The sequence below is a fragment of the Idiotropiscis lumnitzeri genome, chromosome 1 (genome assembly GCF_059441095.1).
Source record: "Idiotropiscis lumnitzeri isolate Australia: NSW breed Sydney's pygmy pipehorse chromosome 1, RoL_Ilum_1.0, whole genome shotgun sequence".
Lineage (NCBI taxonomy): Eukaryota > Metazoa > Chordata > Actinopteri > Syngnathiformes > Syngnathidae > Idiotropiscis > Idiotropiscis lumnitzeri.
The window spans coordinates 31,287,451-31,311,177 of record NC_142391.1 but is presented as its reverse complement, the minus strand read 5'-3'; the positions used below and the strand labels follow the sequence as shown (position 1 = coordinate 31,311,177).

The window sequence follows — 23,727 nt, the reverse complement described above, 5'->3', positions numbered from 1 at the left end:
GGCTCTTTTTTTTTTCCAAATGTTGCCGGTTGAGATCAGAGCAAGCCTTGAAAACATGTCCGTTGGTCTAGGAGGGCTTTTTTTTTTTCTTTCTTCAAAGCCTTTAAAAGGAAAGACGGGTGGTCTCTCCGTCCCAGCATTCCCTCCGAGCACCGCATGCCTTTGGAATCCCTCTTGATCCGCTTAATGAGGGGCATATCGCCGGGTTAGCCGAGCGTGGCCAATGAAAGACACGCATTTACTTTTTCCCCCGTACGCTTAATGTCCAGCGAGGAAAGTTTGGATTTTAGAGCGGGAAAAAGTGAGGCGCAAGATTGCGGTGATGCCTACTGTCAGGGCTGTGGGGGTTCCTGGCGTGCTGATTTGTGACTTATGATAAAAATCACATTGCCAGGGATTACCACACAGCCCTGACCCAACCCGCTACCATGGCAACCACACTCACATACTGTCTCAAACTGAAGAAGACATGATTATCCAGGAGTGCGTGAGGAGTTGGCCATGATTAGGAAAGCGGGGGTCTTTGTGTGTGTGCGTGTCGTGTCGTAAACAGGTCACGCGTGTTGTCTCCAGGCAGGCACAGAGCTTAGCTGATTGGTGAACAGTGATGTATTTCCTCTTTGTTCACAGTGGCTAAGTTCTGCACCTGAGGAGAACATTGTCCACAAGACAGAAGCAAGACCAGAAAAGGGCCTTCCCGCCAACTCCTGACTGATTGATGCGTTGATGAAGGGGGCATGTGGCATCCAAATATAGTACATTCAAGTGACGCGTGCGGCTGAGGGTGGGGACAATCCGTCTCCATGAGGACAGATGCGTGAATTAGAAATGAGGTCCGTGTCGAGCGTGTCATCAGTCCACCTATATTTAGGGCCTATTAAAAGACTAATGGCCATCAACGGGCCGTTAAAGAGAGCAATGGCCATATGACAGTCGACAGTGTAGAAACCTCAGTGATGTATGACGCCTTAATGGCGCAAGACTCGAAAACCGTCTCTTCATCAGCGCAATCAAACTGTTGATACTGCAAAACCAATTGATGCTTTTATGACTTTTAAGTTTCTTGTTTATAATGTTTGCATGGTTTTTTGTAACCATCCAGCTGAGAGTACGTAGAGGTCTTTAAAAAGAGTCGGCTTCACCTTTCACAAACCGCAATGTTCCAGGAATACACGAATCATATAAAATGTGGCATATGATTGAAAGGCAGAAAGAAATGGTCTCGGCCTCCTGTGCCTACTGAGCTGATAATCAGTCCTACACAACCACTGGCTCAGTTCAGCAGGAACAGGCGTCCAGTCCGCTCGCCAGCAACAGTCGTGTGAATGGAGCGGTCGGCGCAGGATTTTCCTCGCACCTTTTTAAAAAAAATTGTTTTTGTTAAGCATTTTTCTTCCATGCATGTTTTTTCTACAATTATCACTTTGTATTTATTTTGTGTCTAGTATTTTTGTATGCAATGTGAATGATATTTTACAATCTTTCAATTTTTCATGCACTTGTAATTTTTTTTAGTATTTTTCAAACATTTTTATTTGATTTCTTATGTATTTTACAGCATTTTTTAAAAATAATTTTTCTTTTAAATTATTTTTTTCTTACCAGCACTTTGAAATGCATTTTGATTGCGTGGCGGTTCATTATGAATGTGATTTTGAGTTGCAACGATACCATCAATGTGAATCTGATCACTTTATGTTTTTATTATTATGCATAATGTGTCCAATAGAGGGTGAATTTAAAAGTCCCGTACCCTCAACATGTTAGTGTGCCTTGTAGCTGCGGTTCCTAACAGGCACTTCTTCTTTCTCTCTTTTCTCCAAGGCTGCTGACAACTGATGAGATGACAGGAGGTCATGCGAGGGTGGAGCACTCGTGGCGACCGCTCAGAATGTTTGTGGCGGTCCGACGGTGTGGAAGAGGCTGCTAACTGGGAGAGGAAATGTTTAAAAGAAAGAAGGAACATTGGTGGGAAGGTGGTCAACTTAGAACAATAGACCCTTGCTCTATAGTCATTGCTTTGGTCACGCACAAAAATGTCACTTTTCTTTTCAGCTGAAATAAAAAACGGGAGAGAACTTGATCCGTGTGTTTGTGCTGTGTTTAGTCTGAATCTCCAATTGAGCTGTGAAAAGTTTAGACTGGAAATTCATTTAAGTGTTTTCATACATAACACATGACTTCATGAAAGAGATACAGCGCAATGTAAATAAGAACGAGGGACGCACAGAAAGTATCTTGATAGAATAATAATAGATCTTTATTTTCTTCAAATAACAGTTCAACAGTTAAAGCTTTGAATATTACAATAGAAAAATGGCTAATAGAAAAAATATAAGAAACATGAAAGGAACAAAAATGTTGGAATAAATTGAGGATTTTTTTTTTTTTATGCTATCTGAGCATTGCTATAATATGCTGTGATGATGTATTGCCCGAGCATCTACTCAAGCATAAGTTTGACACATATTCATTGGAAGCTGACTGCTCACTGCTCCACTGTCCTTGCATGCCGTGTGTGTGTTATTTAGACTCCCATCCCATCCAGAGCGTGGCCTTCATTAACGACACTAACGTTGCTCATGAAGCAGACCCTGAACTGACACCGAACTCACCAAGGTGTGCTCCCATCCAGGGAGTGAGGTCCACTTACTGCGGTGGCGGGGGTAGCGTGGAGGTGGCGAGTGCATTGTGAAGCCGAAGGATCCTGACAGAGGTCGCATGGGGGTCACGGGATAAGGGGCCGCTGGCGCTTCCCGTGCCGAGCCGACGCTCCAGCAGGCTCAGGACGCGCAACGCTTCACTGACTGGACCTGCCGCAGCCGCCACCTGGTGCCATGCGCACACACGCTCAATTACATGCAAATTCATTCGGCAGCTTGGTAGTTATTACCACATGGAGACACACAAATGACATACCTGTGTTACTGTAACATTAGCTCAGCATTCACAAACTTGCTATGCACAGAACGTAAGGAAAGGAGGAGGGGGCAAAAGCAGGTATCCACATAGTTAAAGATGGAAGATTGGATGAATTGAAAGAGGGAAGGATGGAAAGGTGGGTGGACTGATGGTATGAAAGAAAAGGGGGATGAATAAGAAAAAGAACATTCAGGGTTGGAAGAATGTATGACAGGACAAATGGAAAAAAATGAAAGGTCGAAAGAAGGAAGGCAAAATGGAAAGTCAGGGAGGGAGAGTGAAAGGAAGGGAAGAAATTAGTGGGTGGAGAGATGTTATGAAACTGTTGGAAAGAAGGATGGATGAAGGTCGGTTGGTTGGACAGAGGGTATAAAAAGAAGGAAATATGGAAGGAAGAAGGTTGCCAAAAAGAAAAGGAAGACAGGAAGGGTGGGTGGGCAGATCATATTAAAGGGAAGAAGGGAGGTGGTAAGGAAGGAAAGAGGAAGTAAGGGAGTGGGGGAAAGGAGTGATGCAGAAAGAAAGGGGAGACTAATGGGAGGGAGGAAAGAAAAGAGGTCGGGACTCAGAAGGTGTGGTGACATGCAAGGATTTGCACAGGTAGGTATAAAAGAACCCTACTTTGAAACATTAAGTCATGTTTGGAACCCCATCAGGGGCTTCAAACGCTATTTTCAAGAGGGCTGTGTCTTTTCAGGGTGTTTGGGCATTGCTCAGAGACGCTACGTTTCTTTTTTGTCCACATCTTGTCCTTCAGCATGCCACACAAACCAGATGTACGATTCATTCATTGAATGTGGAATATTTTATGGTTGTCGTTTGCAACGGGACCCCCACCCACTAACATCTGCATTTTGGACTGTTTCACTGCCACTTCTCCACTTTCCACCTCAGAGGGTATACATCCTATTTGCATGGCACCTTACCGTGCGCACGATGTGTGCGGAGACGCTGTGTGACTGGCGGGAGAAAACGGCGCAGTTGACCACCAGGCCGAGGATCAAAAACGGCGATGGCCGCCGAGCGCTTGTTGAGATGACGGCCAGCAAATGGCGAAGCGGCTCCTCGGGATCGAGAGGACTAGCTGAGAAAAGGCTGCATATTTGTTCCCAGACTTGCCGGACACATACCTGCGGGTCCAAAGCAGAAAGTCAATATATGCAGACTTGTGAACAGACGGCCACAGACGACGGCACGTCTCCTCCATTATGAGAGGAAGCGGCCCAATGGGAGGAATCAATACTTGTTCCTCCTCCCACAGATAGCGGTCATCCATTATTTACTTTTTAATGTGTCTCTTCCTTCTGTGTGTTTGCTCTTCACACATGGCAGAGGGCCAATCCCGTTCACCTACAATAACTTTGCTGTTAGCAATTTTACACTTAAGAGATGTCAGGGGTTGACATTTTGTGCCATTCACGTTTTCATTTTCAACACATTGTGCCTGGGTGGAATTTCTTACAAAGAAGCCACACATTTTTTTATTGGAGTCGTAATTGCATGTTTGAAAAAAAAAGTGACAGAAGTTATTGAGATTCAAGTCATATATTTGAGATATAAAAAAAAATATTTTTTTTTTTAAGTAAAAAGATCAAAGTAACAAAATTCAATTACAAATGCAATCAAATTTTTAATTTGACCAGAAATGGGTGTACACAGTTTTTGAGTTAGGAGTCATGACTTGCTTTTTTGGTTTTGTGTTATGAGCCAAAATTTGAAGTACAAACGAGCTCTCATCATGCCGCTGCAAGATGGCAGCAGAGGATGTCGCAACTTCCGCCGGAACAAATTCAACTCATAAATCAGACACACAATTTGGAGTTTCTTATAAAATTCAGACTTTATCCTTGTAAAATTACAACTTGCATCTTGTTGAGTCATTTTTTTTTTCCGTGCGTCTCATTTTGGATACCTATTTCAGCATTAAGCGGCAAATCTACACAAAAAGAAAGATATTTAAAATGACGGGTTTTTTTTCTTCCCTAGACAAAATACTTCAACCCTTTATGTTAAGATTTCAATGTGGACTTGATTTTAAGTGTTTAATTCATCCCGGTCAATGCGAGCTTCAAATTTTCTCATTTTTTTGAAAGAGTGCCTTGCTACTGAAACATTGTGTGCGTGTTCGTGCATGTGTGTGTGTGAGTGTGAGTGTGCCTTTGAGCATTCTAAATCCACACTCTCCATTCTAGAATCTTTCAAAAACAGAGGGTTAAAATCCCCGAAAATATAATTCAGGTGAGAGTAGACCTTTGAGTCGATACTGTTCGTGGAAGACAACATTACCAGTCGTTGATCCCTGTGGTGCCCCCTGTTGGTGGGGTGGTGATGAAAGGTCAGCAGCCACAGCAGTGGGTGGCAGTCTTGGGGCTTGGTGGTGGTCAGCAATTGGAGGGCCTCCTGCACCCAGTGGGAACACTGGACCACCAGGAACCAGGCCTCAAACACTACGCCAACACCGTCGCTAGACAGAAACCAGACATGACATGACAGGCTCACAGTTCTGAAAATAATTTAATTGCAATTTAGTTTGGAATGATTTTTTTTTTCAAGGTCCAATTCCTATGTATTTTGTTAACAAACAAGCAATACATTAATCTGTACTTCAATATTTGCCATAAAATACAGACAAATGAACTATCGGCTCGTAGGAAAGTTAAATATATCTTTTATGCCATCGGTCAGCGACGTCATATCCTGTTGCTCCCCTAAAGAATTGTGAGAAAGGGGAATAATAATGAGGAATAATGGTCAGGAGTAACCATTGTTAAGGTGGCCTAAATGTTGAATGTAGGCACCTTTCCTAAGCATTCGTAGAATGTGAACAATTCTATCACCCTCATGCCGTACTTCCGGGTCATCTCGCTAGAATAGGATAGGAAAGGAAATTTCCAAGGCAAAAACGAGAATTCCAAGAGGACCCATGAAGCAATGAAATGAAATGATATTTATCACATCATATTGTTCACTTAACACTTGGACTAGCGGTCTTTTAAGTATTCACGACGACAACTTCACAAATTTCTCCCAAGCAAGCGTGGCGGGAAGACAGAAAATAAATTGAAACAATAATGCAAACAAATAATGTGGCTTTATCCCTTCAGCTTTTCACATTTCATTAAAAATACCATGTCAAAGCCACCACTGCAATTCGTAAGTACAGAACCTAGCTCAAAACTAAATAATATATAAATAAATAATAATAAATAAATAACTATATAAATACAAAAATAAAGCCTATTGATAAACCCAAATTAAGCATTTTTGCTTTTTGAAAATTACATTCTACTACACTGCAAAGTCGATTTTAATGCGATTAACAGTTCAGCCCTAAACAGGTAAGATGAGATAAGATAAGGATAAAATCAAATAATGAAATTAAGATCGAGCGTCTAACCCGCCGCTGCCACCTGCCTCCTCTTCCCCCTCTGTCAGTCTCCGTAATGAGTCGCTGAGCCAGTTCAGGTGTCGCCTGCGAGCCTCCCCAGACGCCTCTGCAAAGGACACATTCGTGCACGCACGCACACACACACACGCACACACACGCCACACAGTCAAATCTGCACTTTTTACACTCAATTACCAGCTACGAAATCCTGCAATCTAGCAAGCAGTTCTTGGGGAGAAAATGTCCCCAATTTAAAAACGCAGCTTTCGACAAACAAGTGCCAACTTTGCAGTTTAAGAAAATTCGCACTTTGTAAGTACACTTTCATGATTTCCAATAGAACAGCTTTAGCAACTATTTCGAATTTAATGTTTATTTTCTGTGATTGTAGTTTACAGTGGAGTAAAACCAACTGGCTGCATCTAATATTTTAGACCATCTCTCAGTCGGACATATTACACTTAAACTTTGTCCTTAAATAATGATCCGATTAAACTGCACCACACATAAAATATGTACCAAAACAAAACATTAACAACAAACTTTAGATGCAATTGTACTACGGACTAAAAAGTGATCTAAAACTGAAATGTTCTTGGGCAGTGATTCGTTCACATTCCACTAGAGGGAGCTAGTGTACCACTCGTTGTACTAGTAAATAAGGTTTGCGAATCACTGTGAGTGAAAGACAGACAACCTGAGGCTAAAATTAGTCTCGAAAAAGGAAAGGGGGCAGCATGGTAAGGTTTTTTTTTTTTTTACCACACCTACCTCACCTCAGCTATTGAATATGCATAGGAACACCTCTCTAAATGTTCTTTGTAGTTTCCTCCCATATCCCAAAAACATCACTTCTGAGTTTCATTGTATGAATTTGTGTGCCCTGCGATTTGCTGAAATCGATGCCATTATCTCCGCTTTTTATCAGCGCTACAGAAAATAGATGATGAAAAGACAGAATGATGAGTCAAAACGAAATTTTGCAAATGTACCCAATGAAGAGTGTACAGTGTGGTACTTGGTACGTTGGTTTAACCATCGGGCCTTGTTTTAACAATGCAAAGGCAACTTTTCAGTGAGCAGCATATAAGGATCAAAAAACGGGAAAAGAACAGCTTGTCACGCTTCTCATTTCCATTCTGGCTGCTGTGAAGAATTAGCCTTTCTCGTGCACACACCAAAATAAGTCGTAATCATTAACTCTGAGTTCTGGCTGCGCTCCAGCGTTGCCTTAATGGCGCCATTCATGTCAATGTTTCCTCTACACATGCGGGCCAGGTGTGGGCACACACTGATAAGCACGACTAGACATGTTCATACCGACAACAATGGAGGCGACCGCATACAACAAGACGACATCTATTAGCTACGCATCCCAAACAGGACAAAGTACATACACCACTGGCGTTCTCCAAAGCAATAATGCAAATGAACATGAGTACCTAGACTGTTAAAAGAAGCTTTTTGCTGATTTTAAATATCAGACGTTTTAATCGGCCAGCCCATTAATTAGTCCGGCCATTCATATTTTATTCTATTTATTTAAGCTTACTAGTGGCGTGTTTTTCATTTTTTTAATACTTTATAATACATTTATCGGACTACAAGCAGCTACTTTTTTCTCCAAACTTTGAACTTTGCGTGTTTTAATGTGATTCGGATTATTTATGGGTTTTTACTGACCAGCGACAAGTTGTCAATAGACTTTATCTATTCTTGTCACATCTGGCCATTGAAGTGACCGAACACGTCACAGTGGACCAATTAAAATGTCCATGTCCGCCCTCATATTGAATCCTCATCAGCCATTGCCTAGTGAGAGAGAGTGAACGAGTTAGGGAGAGCGAGAGAGAAAAGCAAAGACGAAGAAGAGAGAGTGACTCAAAGGCAACAAAAACACGGAAGCAACGTCCACAGCTCGGTGACGAAGCAATCGAAAGCCTAAATAAGCATCTTAAATTGCGTTTCATTTGATCAAAGTGATCAAGTACATTAAATACAGCCATCTCTGCGGTCTAAGATCATCTGCAAATTTGTCTCGTGTGACAAGTTGACAACAAGAGTCTGAATAACACACAATCCGATACACTTAGTAACTATAGCTGCGTTTGGCTTTGTTTCGGGTTGAATAAAAACTACCTATCCGTGTTTAGAATATGGACAATAGGAGAACCGCAGTTATTAGTCCGAAGCGGCTAATATATGTACAATTTGTTAATTTTTTGATGGTTTCATTTAGTAATTGCGGCTTTTAGTCATGTAGGTTTTGTCGTGCGGAAATGACGCAATACAATGCCACTTAAGGTTTATTTTTTTTCAATTCATGGATTGAATGCCTTTTAGGACTTTTTTAAGGATCCGTGGGGACCCTGTGTAGTTTTTGGTGTTGGATTGTGCCTTTAAAGGGTGTGGCTTAATGAGCAATCGGGACCTGAAGTTGGTTAGTCTGCACATGAGCATAAGCTGTGGCCTAACAGCAGCTCGTTGCCAGTGTTCCCATTTTGTATGTGTGTCTGACAGTGCCGCCCGCTACAGCTTTTGTATTGATAGTGCAGGTGTCCCTAATGTTTTGACCAATGAGCGCACAAGAGGTGGCTGAGAAGGAAGCGGCTAATAACCATGCTTAATATTTTTAATAGCTGATGGGTGACACTGACTGCACATCTTGTGAGAGCAATCATCACTGCCATTAACTAGTATTGATTGGCCAAACAAGTGTTCATTCATTGCATAGCAGGAAGCTGCGTTTAGTTGGGACAAGACAATGTATTGTGCATTGAGTGAATAGACACACACGTGCACACATTTACACGTACTGACCTGGAGGCTGTGCCAAGAGCGGAAGCAGCAGATTTGGCGGGGAGTGAGGGAAGAAGGCCTTCAAAGGAGTCTGAAGTGACACAAATAAAAAGTGCGGATGAATGAGTGGCACTCCACCAACGGCAAAAGTACTTGTGACGATGTTGAGGTTGTGTAGCAGTGACACACAAGTTTCGGAGTGTGTCGTAATGTAGCGTGTAATAGGTTAGCGTTTCATGCACTGTGGCAGCAGCCATCAAGATGACATCTGTTGAGTAGGCTGCCACTGCCATCTAGTGTTAACAATAATAATAAAAAAAAAAGCCAATCCAAATATATATTTGAAACAGCTGTCAGAATGGTTTGATGGAATTTTTCACCGCCCCAAAAAATGGTGACAATCAAAACTGTGAGAGCTTGAATGAAATCTGCGTACCTAATATTGTGGCCAGCAAGAGTATGTTAGCTGAACATTAAACTCCAAAGCTCCCACTATAAATGTAATTTACATTCACTAATTTACGTCCGGTGGCATTCCAAAAATCATAAGAATAAAGTCTGAAAAGAGCTTGCAATCGTACATGAATATGGTTACATCATTAAGTCATTGTATTATATTAGGGGAAATATAGTCATAAAATTAACGAGGGTGAAATATTTTAACAGATAAAATTAAAATATCAATGGAAAAATTATGAACTAGGTGGTCATAAAAAAAAAAGGGGGAGAACATTAGCACATAACCACATCAAATTCTAATTACAACGGAAACATTTATTTCACTAAATGAAGTCATAATATACGGAAGGAAAAAATATTTAGCAGATATTTTGAGAGCATGCACGATCAAGTGCAAATATTGCAAAAGAAAAACTTACTGAAAATACAGAATTAAATGAGTCAAAAATATATATTACCAGATGTTAGAAAGAATAAAATACATCAATAGATGAAGTCATAATATTAACTATTAACAGGGAAAACAAGTAATACATAAAGTTGCAATATTAGTAATAATTATAAAATGAAAACATAAATTTCAGTAGCTGGAGATATCATCTTCATAGAACACTGAAATAAAGAGCTGTACATGAAAAATAATGTTACAAAGGAATAAATTATTTTACTGGATTTTTTATAAAATTACAAGAGACGTTTTTGTGCCACTAAATAAAGCCCTAATTATACCGGGGGAAAAAAGGATTTTCTCAAGAATTAAGTCGAAATATTACAAGAATACATTTAGAAACTTAGAAACCATAATATTACCAGGAAAAAACTATTTAGTAGTGAAAAAAGCAAGTTTTACAAAAGCAGAAATGTATGCATTGCTCATTCAGGCCTGTCTGAGCAAATGATTTACTGCCATTCAACATCAAATGCAAAACTTGAAAGAAAGAAATATAAACAAAAACAAAAACAGAATGACGTATACGGCACCTGTGTATTCAAGCGTGTCAGTTCCTTGTAGAAGCAGCTGGTGAAGCTTTGAATGAGATCCCTAATGCGCGGGTTATCGTCTTGTTTCTTGAGGACGGACCTGTCAGACACACATGTGACATATGGAATAAAAAAATTCAATAAAATATTAAATTATTGATATTTAACTGTATTTATTATATAGTTATTTTTGCCTATGGCCATATTCATTTTTGATATTTATTTTTAATTATTAAATCCCCTTTATTTTTGTATTTATTTTTACTTTTATTTGTATGAAATATTTTTGTTGTTCTTACTTCCATATATCTTTTTAAATGATATTTTTTAAATTACTTCCTATTTTGGATTTTGGCCATTTTGGTCCTGCAATGCAGGTGGCAACATAAATACAATTAAATTTCAGTATTAATGGATATTTTATTCAATTATTTATTTTCTCTTTTATTTATGACACGTGTGTGGACAGTGTGATTCACCTGAAGATGTCGCTTACTAGTAAGAAGATGGAGCAGTGTTGAGCGCAGGCCTTCGGCTGGAAAATACAGACAAAAAGATAATGAGTACACACCACTAGATGTCCCTCCAAATCAACTCTTTGGCCCAATTCAGTTCATTTCGTTTTTTTTACACCTCGCTTCATGTGTTTTACATTCTAAACATTCAAAAAACGCCACAAACACGTATTAGCTGTAATTCGATCATCTTCCCTGTCAGTGTGATTGTGATTTTTGACATTTTACACTTTTAACATATACTCTCACGCAGACACTGGAGCAAAGCACAAATTGCTCCTTACTCTTAAAAAAAAGAAAAACATGTTTGGGTGTCATTGCTGTTGAACAAGTTGTTCATGTCAGCCGACAACATGGTTTTCAATTATCTTTAGGCGCAATATTACTATTTACCTTTAATAACTGATGTTCATTTTAATGTGAATGAGTTTGTAATTTACTTGATAGTCCTAATAGTATAATAAAGTCAGAATTTTACAAAGTAATATTATTTGCTACAGATTTGTCAAAATATAAGAACTAAAACAATTTTAAGAGGCATGAACCATAACAAGAGAAAGATTAAAATTAGAATTAGAAGTCTGAATAGAACAACAATAAGGTCCCAATTTTATAATTGTCGTTTCGAAAGTTCCAAAAGAATCTAGGTGATAAAATAATTTAATCCGGTAATTACTAATGAATTGTTACAGAAAATTATTTCAACATTTAACAAAAGGGAAAAAAAGGAATTCGATTTTTCCAATTCTTTCCCTTTAAACGATAAGTGAGCATCACTGGGATGATGCGGATTTATCAGATTTAGGCAAACAGCAGCACCAAGTGGATCACTGATGTTATTACAACATGTCCACCTTTCATTCATGGTCTTGGCATGTTCCTTGTAAAACGACGACCTTTGCAAGCTAATCAGCCTGCCTGTTAAAGGAGTGTGTGGGCTGCACCATTGTGTCATCGTCAAAATGCATACATCAAAGTGTACTAACGTGTGTATTTGCAGTTTTCTTTGCACGCCAGTATGTGCCACGGCTCCTGCTATTTAAAACAGATGGGCCTTTTAGCGTCCGACTCCATTACCTTACCGCTAACACTTGAAGGAGGCTCAATTACGGCACGCAACAAACATCCTGTTTTTTTCCTTTTGCTCCGGCGGTCGGAAACGAGAAAGCGAATGTTTATTGTTATTGGGCTCGAGTCAGAATAGATCACGGAGAGGTGGCGGCACAAGCCCAAACGAGGAATGTCAGGTTTCCCCATTTGAATGCGGTGATTGAAAAGAAAGCGGAGAGACACAAGCCAGTGACCTTTTTTTTTGCCTTTGCACATGTGTGTGCACATCTGACATCCAAACAACCTTTAAGGCTAAGTGAAACCTAAACGTTTGCCTCCCACCCACTTAACGACAGACACACTACACCAGATGGAATATCATAAACAAAGTATGTGCACTAAAGACGTGTTTGTGTGTGTGCGTGCAAGGATGCGAAAAACAAGTGGTAAATAAAAGAGGGATGAAAGCATAAACAAATCTCAAACAGACAAAAATAAAAGATTGGCATTTCAGTCTTTCCCTTACACAGAGAAATGTGCAGAACTTCCTTCCATCAGCCCTGATTAGTAACTCGAGCGAACATGAGATGGTCATAAAGTGCAATCAACAGGCGGATATACACTAGTTGTCAGCGCAGTGTTAGTCATCTATCTTATTATACAGAACCGGCAAGGGTGTGCATCGTTAGATAGTTCAACACAGCTCAAGTGGACCATCACTGTTGCAAAACACGTAGTGACACGACCGACAAAATCTTGAGCGAGGGGAGATGGCTGACAAATTATTGTTTACCACCAGAGTAGCTTTTCTAAGCGGGGAGCGTTTTGGCTACATTGAAAAAAGTTTGTTAAAAAAATAAAATAAAATAAAATTTAAGTCATAATGCAATTTTCCTAAGATATTACAACTAAAAATGAACAGACCTTCTAATAGAACGAGAAGACAAAAGGTGCAATATTCTGAGCAGAGGGGGCTGGGAGGACATGAGCGATTGAAGGCGCACAATAAAGACTGTGTGTTGCACGCCAAATGATGTGAGACGCAGTTTGGAGCTGTCCAAATGATGTGAGACACACGCAGGGCCAATCCAACAATGGCAAGGAGGGGGGAAAAAAAATCAAGTTCTGAAAAAAGATTCTACATTGTAATATTAAAATAATAAAATTAGATGTGAGACTCTAATTAAGGGCACATGAGTACAATGGCCTTTTTGATTTCCCTACCATGAGACTACATGCTACATTACTCATTGGGACAAATAAAGGGAAATCTAAAATGACAAGTGTCTCCTTTGTTTAACAATCATTTAACAGTCCAGTGTAGCAAACCAACCAGTAGAGACTGCGCTATTTGCTGCTCGAGCTGCTGCGGTGACAGCGGCGCATCGGCGAGGACGCTCGACTCCAGCAGAGCGAGCACCGCCTCCTCCAGGCTGGGCAGGCTATGATACCACAGGGCCACGACAGCCCGGTCCTCCAGTGACAAGCGACCGCTGTGAAAAATCAAGTCCTACCTATTATGTCACATCACATTGTAAGGGAAACCATCTGCTCAACAGATGTGGAGGCTTGGCTTTGGATCCATTTTAAAACAATGCAATCAGAGAGTCAAACTAGGAAATTAGAGCCTTTGATTTGCGTCCTGATATACACAACACACTTAACATTGATTGCTCCTAGAAGAATAGGAGGAATATGAAAAGCAACATGTGCCAAGCACTGTTGCCAAAGGAACATGAACCGCTTTAATTACAATTCAGGGAGGAATAAGAAGCCGAGCCCAAACACTGATTAAATAACTAACTGATTAAGCGAGTCCCCAAACTTGTCAAAACACAAGAATGAAGGGTCTAAAAACTGAGTAAACATTTTTGGTTTTGGTTTAAGAGGATACAGCTGAAATATTTAGCACATTTTTAAATGGTAAATAGTAAACGGAGTGAAAAAAGTCGTCATTTTATGCCAATGCAGATTTTTGATTTGAGAAGATGCTCCTAATTTTATGGGAATTGTTTTCTACCTGATAAAGAATATTATGATTAAAATCATTACAGGATTCTTAACCTTACAAAGATTAAGTCGTAATTTGTGTAAATATGATGAAAACATTAAAAATATGAGAAAAAAGTTTTTATGAAAAAGAAATACTTAAAATATTACAAGAGTATTCCAGAAATATTATTAGCAAATTTACAAAATACTATATTGTTAAAAACAGTCTTAACTTTACAAGAGCAAAGTAAAGAATATTATGGCATTACATCGGAATAAACAGGAGAAAGTCTTGTGATGAATAACCATTTATCAACAACCAATAAATAGATGTGTTAAAAAAAAAAAAACATCCAAAAGTAAAGTATGTATACTGGGAGTACCTGGTATAGGCAGAGTTTAGAGCATCCAGGAAGTCATTTGTGAGAGCTGCTTGTGCACATGTGAGTGGCCGCTGCAGCAAGGTTCCAATGAGAGGAGCAACCTCAGGGCAGGTAACCAGGGGAACGCAAGCCACGCATGTGGACACAATCCTATCACACGAACACCTGCGCACAAAGCCTTTCTGTAAGTCTATGGTTTACGCGGGCTGAGCGTAACATGATAAAAGTATTGGTACACTGAATGCGGAATAATATCTTTTTTTTTTAAACTCTTCAAAATAAGGGCCTCGAAGAAGAAGGCAGAATTTAGGTCATGTCCTTGTCTAAAATAGATATTCACATTTTAATAAGAGGTCGACACAATTATGAAAAAGTTGAATTAACATTTTTAACAAAATGTGCTGAGTAGGAATGGGCGAATCATGATGTATGTATTTTATATCAGTCCATCAATATTTTTTTAGTACATTGATTAAAGATACATTTTAAAAATAAACTGATAAATAATGACTAAAACAATACATAAAAATAAAATAATACAATAACTGGACTTTACAGGGTGTTTAACCATTTTGCTTCACCTCTCGTTAATGTCTCCCAATGAATTGCAGCTTTTTCCAATGGCTTCCTGCAACCATGCCACCACCTGAATAGTTTGAAAAGCATTACTGTATTGTACACATCATACAATGTATTTAACAGGACACCATAATGATTGAGTCAATACCTTTCTGATGACTTGGAGATGGTAATGTGTTGGCGACACGTTTAAATGTTTGAGCAAAAAATCGGATGGCGAGTCGTCATCTTCGGTGATAAGTTGACAAAACAGCTTCTGTGGAAGTCAGGGCAATACCATATGTAGTAGCAGGTTATTGCCATTTCATGTTTACGGCAACAATCCTTCAGAGCTATACCAACAACGCTAATTGAGGACTCTGTTGGCATGGTTTCAAAGACATGAAAATTAAAAACAAAACAAAAAGGGGGGAGAGGGGGTTAGGGGGGGCTGGAGGGCATTCCAGGAGGTAAGAATGTATGGATAACATGTGAGAAGGACCTTCAGATGTGAGCATTCTTTGTTTCGAAGGACCTCAGAGTTTTACAAGCATCTTTCAAAAGGGGCCTCATTGCGCGCAAGCGCACACACACGCGCTGATAAAACGACACTAATAAACTCAAATGATTATTGACTGTGAAAAAGCCTGACGGTGGTGATGGTGATAATGAAGGGCCGAGGAGAGGAAATACTAGACTGATGAGTTAGAAATGTTGACGAAAGAATCTTCTGGAGTTTGCTTTTTATGGCGGTCGCTTCCATGCAATTATGCAGTTGACTAAATATTGGAATAAAAACAAGATAAGAGCGCAGGATCTAGTGGTCAAATGATTCATAAACAACATTTTGGGTTAGGTTTCAAGAGGTTTGGTTTCCCTGATGTAATCATTTCTGTTTCACCACAATAAAGTCATAGACTCATTTCGAAAAGGCACTTTGACAACAGGGCCTCACATTTTGCTACAACATTTTGTGACTTCAACGGACCGCGGTAACAATCCCACCACAAAGAGCGGACTTTGTGGATGATTCTGGAGACAAAATGGGATCGTGGGGACTGGAAAGCGAGACGAGTAGAATAGTTGGAATGCCACTCGGCGAGTCGTTGCCGTGTTGTGGGCGGAGCTGTGTGGTTATACCCTCCACGTCGTCTCACAAAACAAACCCCAATCACTACCATGTGAGCACCCTCCGAGCCCAAGTCCACATAAAAGCAATCGCTCTCAGTTTGGAGGAACAGTTGGATTGACGGAGTGAGAATGGTGAAGGAAGCCTGGCTAGACACAAAGACGAGCAAGTGGAGTGACTTGTTGGTTCTTTCAGAATAGAACAAAAGGGTGTGGTCGCGTGGAAAAAACGATTGTTGCACGGAAAATGTTTGGAGACAAAAAAAAAAAAAGTCATCTTTTGTTCCTGGAAAAACGGCCACCGAGCTGGCTTTGAGACACCACAGCAATTATACCTTAAAGAACAGGCTTGTATAAAAAAAGCAGATGGCATTGACCAAGCCATATCTGAACAGTGCTGTGGAAAAATATCTGCCCCCGTACCTTCGGTGTTTTTGCATATTTATCACTCACAATGGTTTCATTTCATCAAATCAATTTTAACATCACACTGAGACAACCCAAGGATATATAAAATGCTGCTTGCAAAGGATTATTTATATACCAAGAGGGGGTAAAAAAAAGTACAAACCAATTTGATCCAATGTGAAAACGTTAATGCCCCCTCAACATAATATAGCGAGTTCCGCCACCTTTCGCAATAAAAAGTGAAATAAACGTTTGCAATAATTGGTGATGAGTCTTTCATGCCGCTGTGGAGAGATTTTGGACTAGTCTTCTTTGCAGAATAGTTTCAACACAGCCATATTGGAGGGTTTCTAGCATGAACTGCCAGTTGAATATCACACCACAGCGTCTCAATTGGATTTAAATAGACTTCTTTTTTTTAGCCCTTCTTGTCGGCTGTTTCGGATCGTTGTCCCAGCAAGTTGTCCTGGTCCTGAGGAAGCAAAGCAGCCCCAGACCATCACAATGCCACCACCATGCTTTATTGTTGGCATCAGGTTTCCTTTTATCAGATGCGGTGCCATTTTGACGCCAGAATATTTCTCCAATAGTCTTGAGGATCATCCGGATGCTTTATGTCCTTTTCTGGCCAGTGTTTTTTGCTTGAGCACCCTCCCATGGATGCCATTTTTGACCAGTGTCTTTCTTGTAGTGGAGTCATGAACACTGACCTTAACTGAGGCCAGTGAGGCCTGCAGTCCTTTGGTTTTCTAGCTTATTTTGTGACCTACTGGATGAGTCGTGATCCCACTCTTAAATAATCTCCATTGGTCAACCACTCCTGGGAAGGTTTGCCACAGTTCCCAGTTTTCTCCATTTGTGACTAATGGCTCTGGCAGTGGTTCATTGGAGCCCCACAGCCTTAGAAACCTTTTTTAGACCGATTGATTTCAATCACCTTTTTTCTGGAATTTCTATGGATCGTGACATGATGCATTTGTTGTTGAGATTTTGTAGCCTACTTCACTTTGCTGAACAGATTCTATTTAAGTGATTTCTTGGTTGAACAAAGGCGGTGGCGATGTGTTGCCTGTGAAATTGAACTCAGCGTTCCCAAAAGTTGCTTGGTGATTTAACAAATGGGGACAATTACTTTTTCACATAGGGCCAGATAGGTTTGTGTTGTTTCCCCCTTTGGTAAAAAAAAAAAAAAAATCATCATCTAGAAACTGCATTTTATATATCCTTGGGCTGTAATAGGATGAGATTAAAATTGGTTTAATAAAATTAAACCTTTGTGAATAATAAATGTGCAAAAAACACAAAACTCAGCAAGGGGACAAATAGTTTTTCACAGTACTGTATAAAACCATTTAGATTCCGAATCAAAATGCCCTTTATTGTCATCAAGGTTAATTCAAAATTTATAGCACATCTGAGATCGGTTCCAAAATACAGATGGATCTCTGACTTGTTTGCATTTAAATTTTGCTTGCAATTCAAATTTATTCTGTGTCCAAGCTTTCGACTCAATTTGCCCGAATATTAAATCATTTTCCCCATTGAAAGGAATTGAAATGGCATTAATCAGTTCCATCCATCCCCAAAAACCTTTATTGTTGTTTTAATGCGGGAAAATGCCACTGTATTCAATAAAAACATAATAAAAGACAAAGAAAAAAAGAGAAACCTTGTTTTAATCAAGTGTAATGAGTCTGAGATGGCGTCAAGTTTGTCCCGTTCAATAAACCGTTGAAAGTACATGGGCGACTGGTCGACGCCTTTTGTCATGGAAAAGCAAAGGAGGCCGTGTAGTGTGGTGTGGTGTGGGCCAAGCACAATTCATGTGGTGTGGTGTGGTGATGTTTAGAGCTAATTGAAAGGCGGCAATCGTCTCTCCAGTGTGTCTCAAGTGTGAGTGACACGCCCCCTTTGCCTTCAACACGCACACTCCCTTCAGGCACGAGGGAGGAAAAAAATTACTTTTTCACATAGTTCGTGAACAGAAAATGACATCACGTTCACTCAATGAATCGTTTGCGAATGGAAAGTTACCTCACAGATCCCTTCGTAAACGTCAATAGAGTGATAGCATTACAGTATGTTCAGTAAATCTGGCCTCCATCTGACCCTCGCTGCTGATTGGTCATTCGTGGCAATGGACGACATACGCGTGGCTGAGCTCAAATGAACTGAGAAAAGAACGGATCACTTGAGAAAATGATCCATTCACTCACATTCGCTGAAAATCTTCATTTTGAAATAATAAGTTAACTAACACATCATATTTAACGTATGGACCTAAAATGGCATTTTAACAATGGGATAAATAGTTAAATAGTTACGTAACGCTGTTAAAACACCGTTTTTACCAACGCTGCCTGACACAGTGCCATAGTAGTCATCGAGCAACCGTTAATGTTCAGTATCGTAAACCCAAACTTAAAATAACACTCATCCTCTGATGATGCAGTGCGCACATGCCGTGTGTACTCCCTTTTGTCAGGGAGGAGATGCATAGTTTGCTTTCACTTTTAGCTATACCAGCGAATGTACTAAGCAGCCATGGCAGAAATGTATATGCCACATTCTTAGGTCACTATCAGTTACTTTTTCTTCGGCTATAGCCCACACTTTTCCATTTTGGAACACAGATCCTCGGTGGCATCACAAAATCTAAATACAAAAAGCCAAAGAAAAAGGAACATACACTTGGAGTTATTCCTTTAGATGAACTCTCAAGTATCACTATGTATGATGCCGTTTCGACAATTAAAGTTTTGAGCAACTTCAGATGTGGAACTTCAATTGAATTCCAAACGGTAGGACTTAATGGGGACTTATTCCACATGATGCGCGCCACGAAAATACTGAATCCATTTCTGCATAATGCTGGAGCACAATTTGGGTAGGAATCGAGTAGTCCTTTGAAGAAATACATTTTAACTAGGATGTAACAAAAGGGGACGTGGCAAAATAAAAGTGAATCGTTGATGTAGCGCAAATGATTTCCAAAACGCACAAAGTACTACAGCCAGTGTGAGCTCAGAGTCAGAGGTATGCTTGAACACTGGAAAGCAACCACGGGGGCTCCAGGGACCGTCTGTGGTTCACACCGCTCGAGTCACTAAAGAAACCCCTTGAAAGAAGAGCACTCGCCAGCCCTCTAATCTCACACTCTCCCACTTTATTTATCATCTCCTCAAAGACTCTGCCATGCTGCAGGCATCACTGTGTGGTCCTCATGCAAGGGCAGGACAGGAAGACTTCAAACACAGCCAATGCGCTAAGATGTATTGATGACAGACGCATGACGACGAAACAAAATGAGAAGGCAAAAATATGTTGACACAAGCAATCATTTAAGAAGAGTAGAAAACATGGAGCAATGTAGTGCACAAAACCATCTTAGTTTGTTATGAAAAAGGGGAACTCTTCAAATTACTTTGTGGAAAACCTGAACAAACTTGTATATTCAACACCCTCCACCTTCAGGGATCAGGATTTTACCAAAGAGTCAACATAAGAATATTTTAATTTCCTTCGCAAAAACTGGAAAGGGGCTTCACTAACGGTGTAGCGATCCACTCACAATGAATATGAGTGTGAATGGTTGATTATACGTGCCCAGTGATTGACTGGCGACCAGTTCAGGGTGTGGTCTACCTTTCACCCCTGGTCAGCCAGCAACTTTTTTTAGGTTGTAAAGAAGAATATTACAAGATGGTATGCACCACTTTGCTCACGCTCTTTGTAATAGAAATCAAAACCAGTTTAATTCAAATTGAAAAAGAAACCAACTGCACATTAATTCACATTCAAAAACAAAGCCCGTGTGCATCTCTTATTCTCTCCTATTGCCAAGACACCTGTGATTGGTTAAAGTCATTGTTATTGACAGTGACTCCTAATAGCTTCATGACATCTGTCACTGGCTGCCACGATGGCCGAGTGGTCTAAGGCGCCGCGTTCCGGACCCAGTCTCCCCAGGAGGCCTGGGTTCGAATCTCGTGGCTGCCAGGATGGCCGAGTGGTCTAAGGCGCCGCGTTCAGGACCCAGTCTCCCCAGGAGGCCTGGGTTTGAATCTCGAATTTCCCCATTGTGGGACTAATAAAGGCATTATTATATTATTATGGCATTATTATTATGACAAAGGCCACCTGGCAAATTCAAGGTTTACTTCCAAGTCTGTTGGCAAGAGGTTTTATGGGACATGAATTCATCAAAAGAACACAAACAAAGTTAATCTGGCAAAATGTGGAGGTTCAACACGGTAAACCATCTGCATGAACCCTGTTAAAAATGTTCTCCACAACTGCCTGCCTGTTGAGTCTGAAAAACCACAGTAAAGTCACCCAGTGGGAAGGCCCACAACATAAATGCTAATCTTTCTCTGGTGAGGAAAGCAAGTGAAAAACAGCCCATTTTCATTTGCTTTGAAAGTCTTGTTTCACTCCTTTTTATTAAAATAACAGAAACCAGCATTATTTCATCCACCTCTAGTGAGGAGACAGGATGTCGCTAGAATAATACACAATATAGAGGAGACTCGAAAGTCACAGTAACAGCTCTGTACTAAATCCGGCATAATTACAATTTAATCATTGTATTTAGGTGCAATGTAATACAAAAATAAAATGTAAGGGACTTTTGGTCCTCTAAAATTGCACAAAAACCCAAATACAATCAAATAAAAATGTTTTGCTGTACTTGAGCTCTCACAATTTCTTTTGCCTATTTTTGTCTGATGTGTGTTTTTGGCAATGCACCCTTGCAACCTAGGAAAGTGGCACACAATTGTGTCCTGCGTGCTCAAGTTGACTACAAGTTGATAGTGGTAATAAAAGAATTGAATGCATTTTGTACACTGGAAATTGAACCAAAGACACGGGAAATTGGACCATGTTTGGTCTTTGGCTCTATTTTCATAGACAAACGCACATGGGCTCAGCATAATAACCGCCGCATCTTCATTTTTGAGCTAGTGCATTGCGCCTCGCTCGGTGCTCCGAGGGCGTTTTCCATTAAACGCCTGTGACGCACCTGACAATTTGGTGAAAGAAAGTAGACTAGAATTTGGACCAGTTGGTCTAAGTTGTGGTTTCGGTGGATTTGATCAACACATAGGCAGACAGATTGTGAGCTCCGCGGACATGCCTGGTGGATGTCATAATGCTTCATTCAAAAATATTACAGTCCTCTGGATCATTAAATTAATTAAATAAATATATTTGTAAAAGCATTGTCTTGACTGCGGCGCAACTTTAGGTGGGGGGTGTGGTGGGTGAGAGTCAGACACGGATGCAAGATTGGGTTAGAAGGCTGTTCTAAACGGAATGACGGGGGCCGCTTACATTGGAGAGCAAACAAGTCACCTGTGTTCCCTCTTACAATTGCGCAAAAAGCCCTTTTCCCCTTGCATGTCTGAAAATGCCCAAAAAATAAATCAATGAAACACCACCCGTGCATCATTTGCGTTTTGCTCTAGACTTGCACTGGGCACAAAAATATGTGCGAAATGACTCTCCACCCAAGCACAACCAGTAATTTCCTTCTAAATGAGTCACTGTAAACTGTTACTTGAAATATATAGGTGCGACAATGACATAATCACATGGAAAAATGTTACTTCAAACATTGCCTGTGCAGTTGTCTAATTGCCATTATAGAATTCTAACTTGCAGGTCGAACTGAGGATGGACTGCTTTGGAGGTTCCACTGTAATTAGACTGGATAAAATCCATACCTGAATCCACTGGTTAGCCTTTCCTTCCAAAGCATTGGTAGGGTGCTCGGAGTACAGCTCCCACAGACACTGGAAGATCAGCATTCGGCTTTTATCTTAAAAACAAAAAAACACTCCTGGATGTATAATTTGGAAAAGGAATATAATAATTTGTAGAATATTTTAATAATAGGGCCATTTGTAAAAGGGCAAAACACACGTCACAGCAGTTCAAAAGGGTTCTGTGACGCACTCACCATCAGCAGTGACAACAGGGTTCCAGCACAAACGGCCCAGAATCTGGCCAAGAGAGGGAATCTTCTTCATAGTCTGTGTTGTGGAACTCTTGGGACAGTCAAAAGAAAATCATTCATTATTTCATTTTTTATGATATTAAATTTCGTTCCATGCATACAACTCCAAAACACAAGTTGCTTTGCATCAGGGGTGACGAGAAACACTCCATGGAAAGGCCATTGGCCTCAACTGGCTGGGTTGCAATTTTGTTGCAGGTATGCTCCACCAAATTTACTTCTATTTTCAATTCTATAGTCATCACTTTTAACCTTGTGATGTGTGGAAATAATCAATGAATAAAAAAAAAAGCACACTTGGGGCCGTTTCGCCTGCAGTAACTACGATCGCATTCACAACTACTATGAATAATATCAATAGATATTATTAGTAGTAATACGAGCGAAAGTAGGCAAGCCTATGAATGGAAAAGCACACGAGCACCCAACACTGGGTTCTTTCTAAACACAACATATATAGAGAATTTTGGACGACGTCAGCACTCCCCCCCCCCCCCAAATTCCCGCAATCTCAGCAGGATTATGGCTATATGAGGGAACTGGGCTGCCAGGGCAGAGACTTGCTGCCCTCCCAGAGCTGCATAGTTTTCATGTTGTGGTTCTCACCAGAAGAGTAGTAGTGAAAGACAGAACAGAGCCTGGCTCATGTCCATGGTGCTATACGCTGTGTTCGTTTGCATGTGTGCGTGTGTGTGTGTGCAGCTCATAAGGCACCATGTGCTTTATTTCACCCGGCAGTCAGTTTAAGTATGCAGCAGAGTTTGAGATCATTACATTTGAGGATTTACCAAACATTTATTGTGACCCCCCCCCCAACCCCACCAAAGAATAAATAAAAAATACAAACTGAGCAGTAATGTATTGAAGCGTATGTCTGGACATGTGCGCCCCAAGCGCAGCCAAGCCTGTGCACAGTATTACCTAATTAACCCATATCAAGCATGTATTATGTTTGAACTATAAGCTAATTAAGTTCAACAGCGTAGCGTTGTTGCAGGAGAAGCCCACACATAGCAATTGGACATATCAAGTGTAATTGAGGCAATGTGCTGTTGCTCAAGCAGAGAGAAACGCCGACTGGGCCTCAAAGTGTTGAAAGAAAGAGCTCGCATACAATCATATGCA

General features: G+C 40.4%; 2 protein-coding genes across 3 annotated transcripts in view; one reads left to right on the top strand and one right to left on the bottom strand.

The window, feature by feature from the left end:
• aopep (aminopeptidase O (putative)) overlaps positions 1–2,083 on the top strand; it is an 81,732-nt gene extending 79,649 nt beyond the window's left edge. For both annotated transcript variants that reach the window (XM_088295123.1, XM_088295114.1), the window contains one exon: positions 1,825–2,083. The gene's annotated coding sequence lies outside the window, so the exon portion shown is untranslated. The remainder of the gene's footprint in view (positions 1–1,824) is intronic.
• fancc (FA complementation group C) lies at positions 1,405–22,631 on the bottom strand. Its single transcript, XM_088295133.1, has 14 exons — positions 22,546–22,631; positions 22,310–22,404; positions 15,217–15,324; positions 15,071–15,135; positions 14,490–14,654; positions 13,448–13,607; positions 11,029–11,084; positions 10,550–10,649; positions 9,131–9,200; positions 6,320–6,416; positions 5,209–5,386; positions 3,849–4,052; positions 2,654–2,829; positions 1,405–1,930 (listed from the first exon to the last, which is right to left on the bottom strand). The coding sequence occupies exons 1-14, from the start codon at positions 22,613–22,615 to the stop codon at positions 1,927–1,929; spliced, it is 1,548 nt and encodes a 515-aa protein (XP_088151259.1). The 5' UTR covers positions 22,616–22,631; the 3' UTR covers positions 1,405–1,926.
• Positions 22,632–23,727: the final 1,096 nt, after the last annotated feature.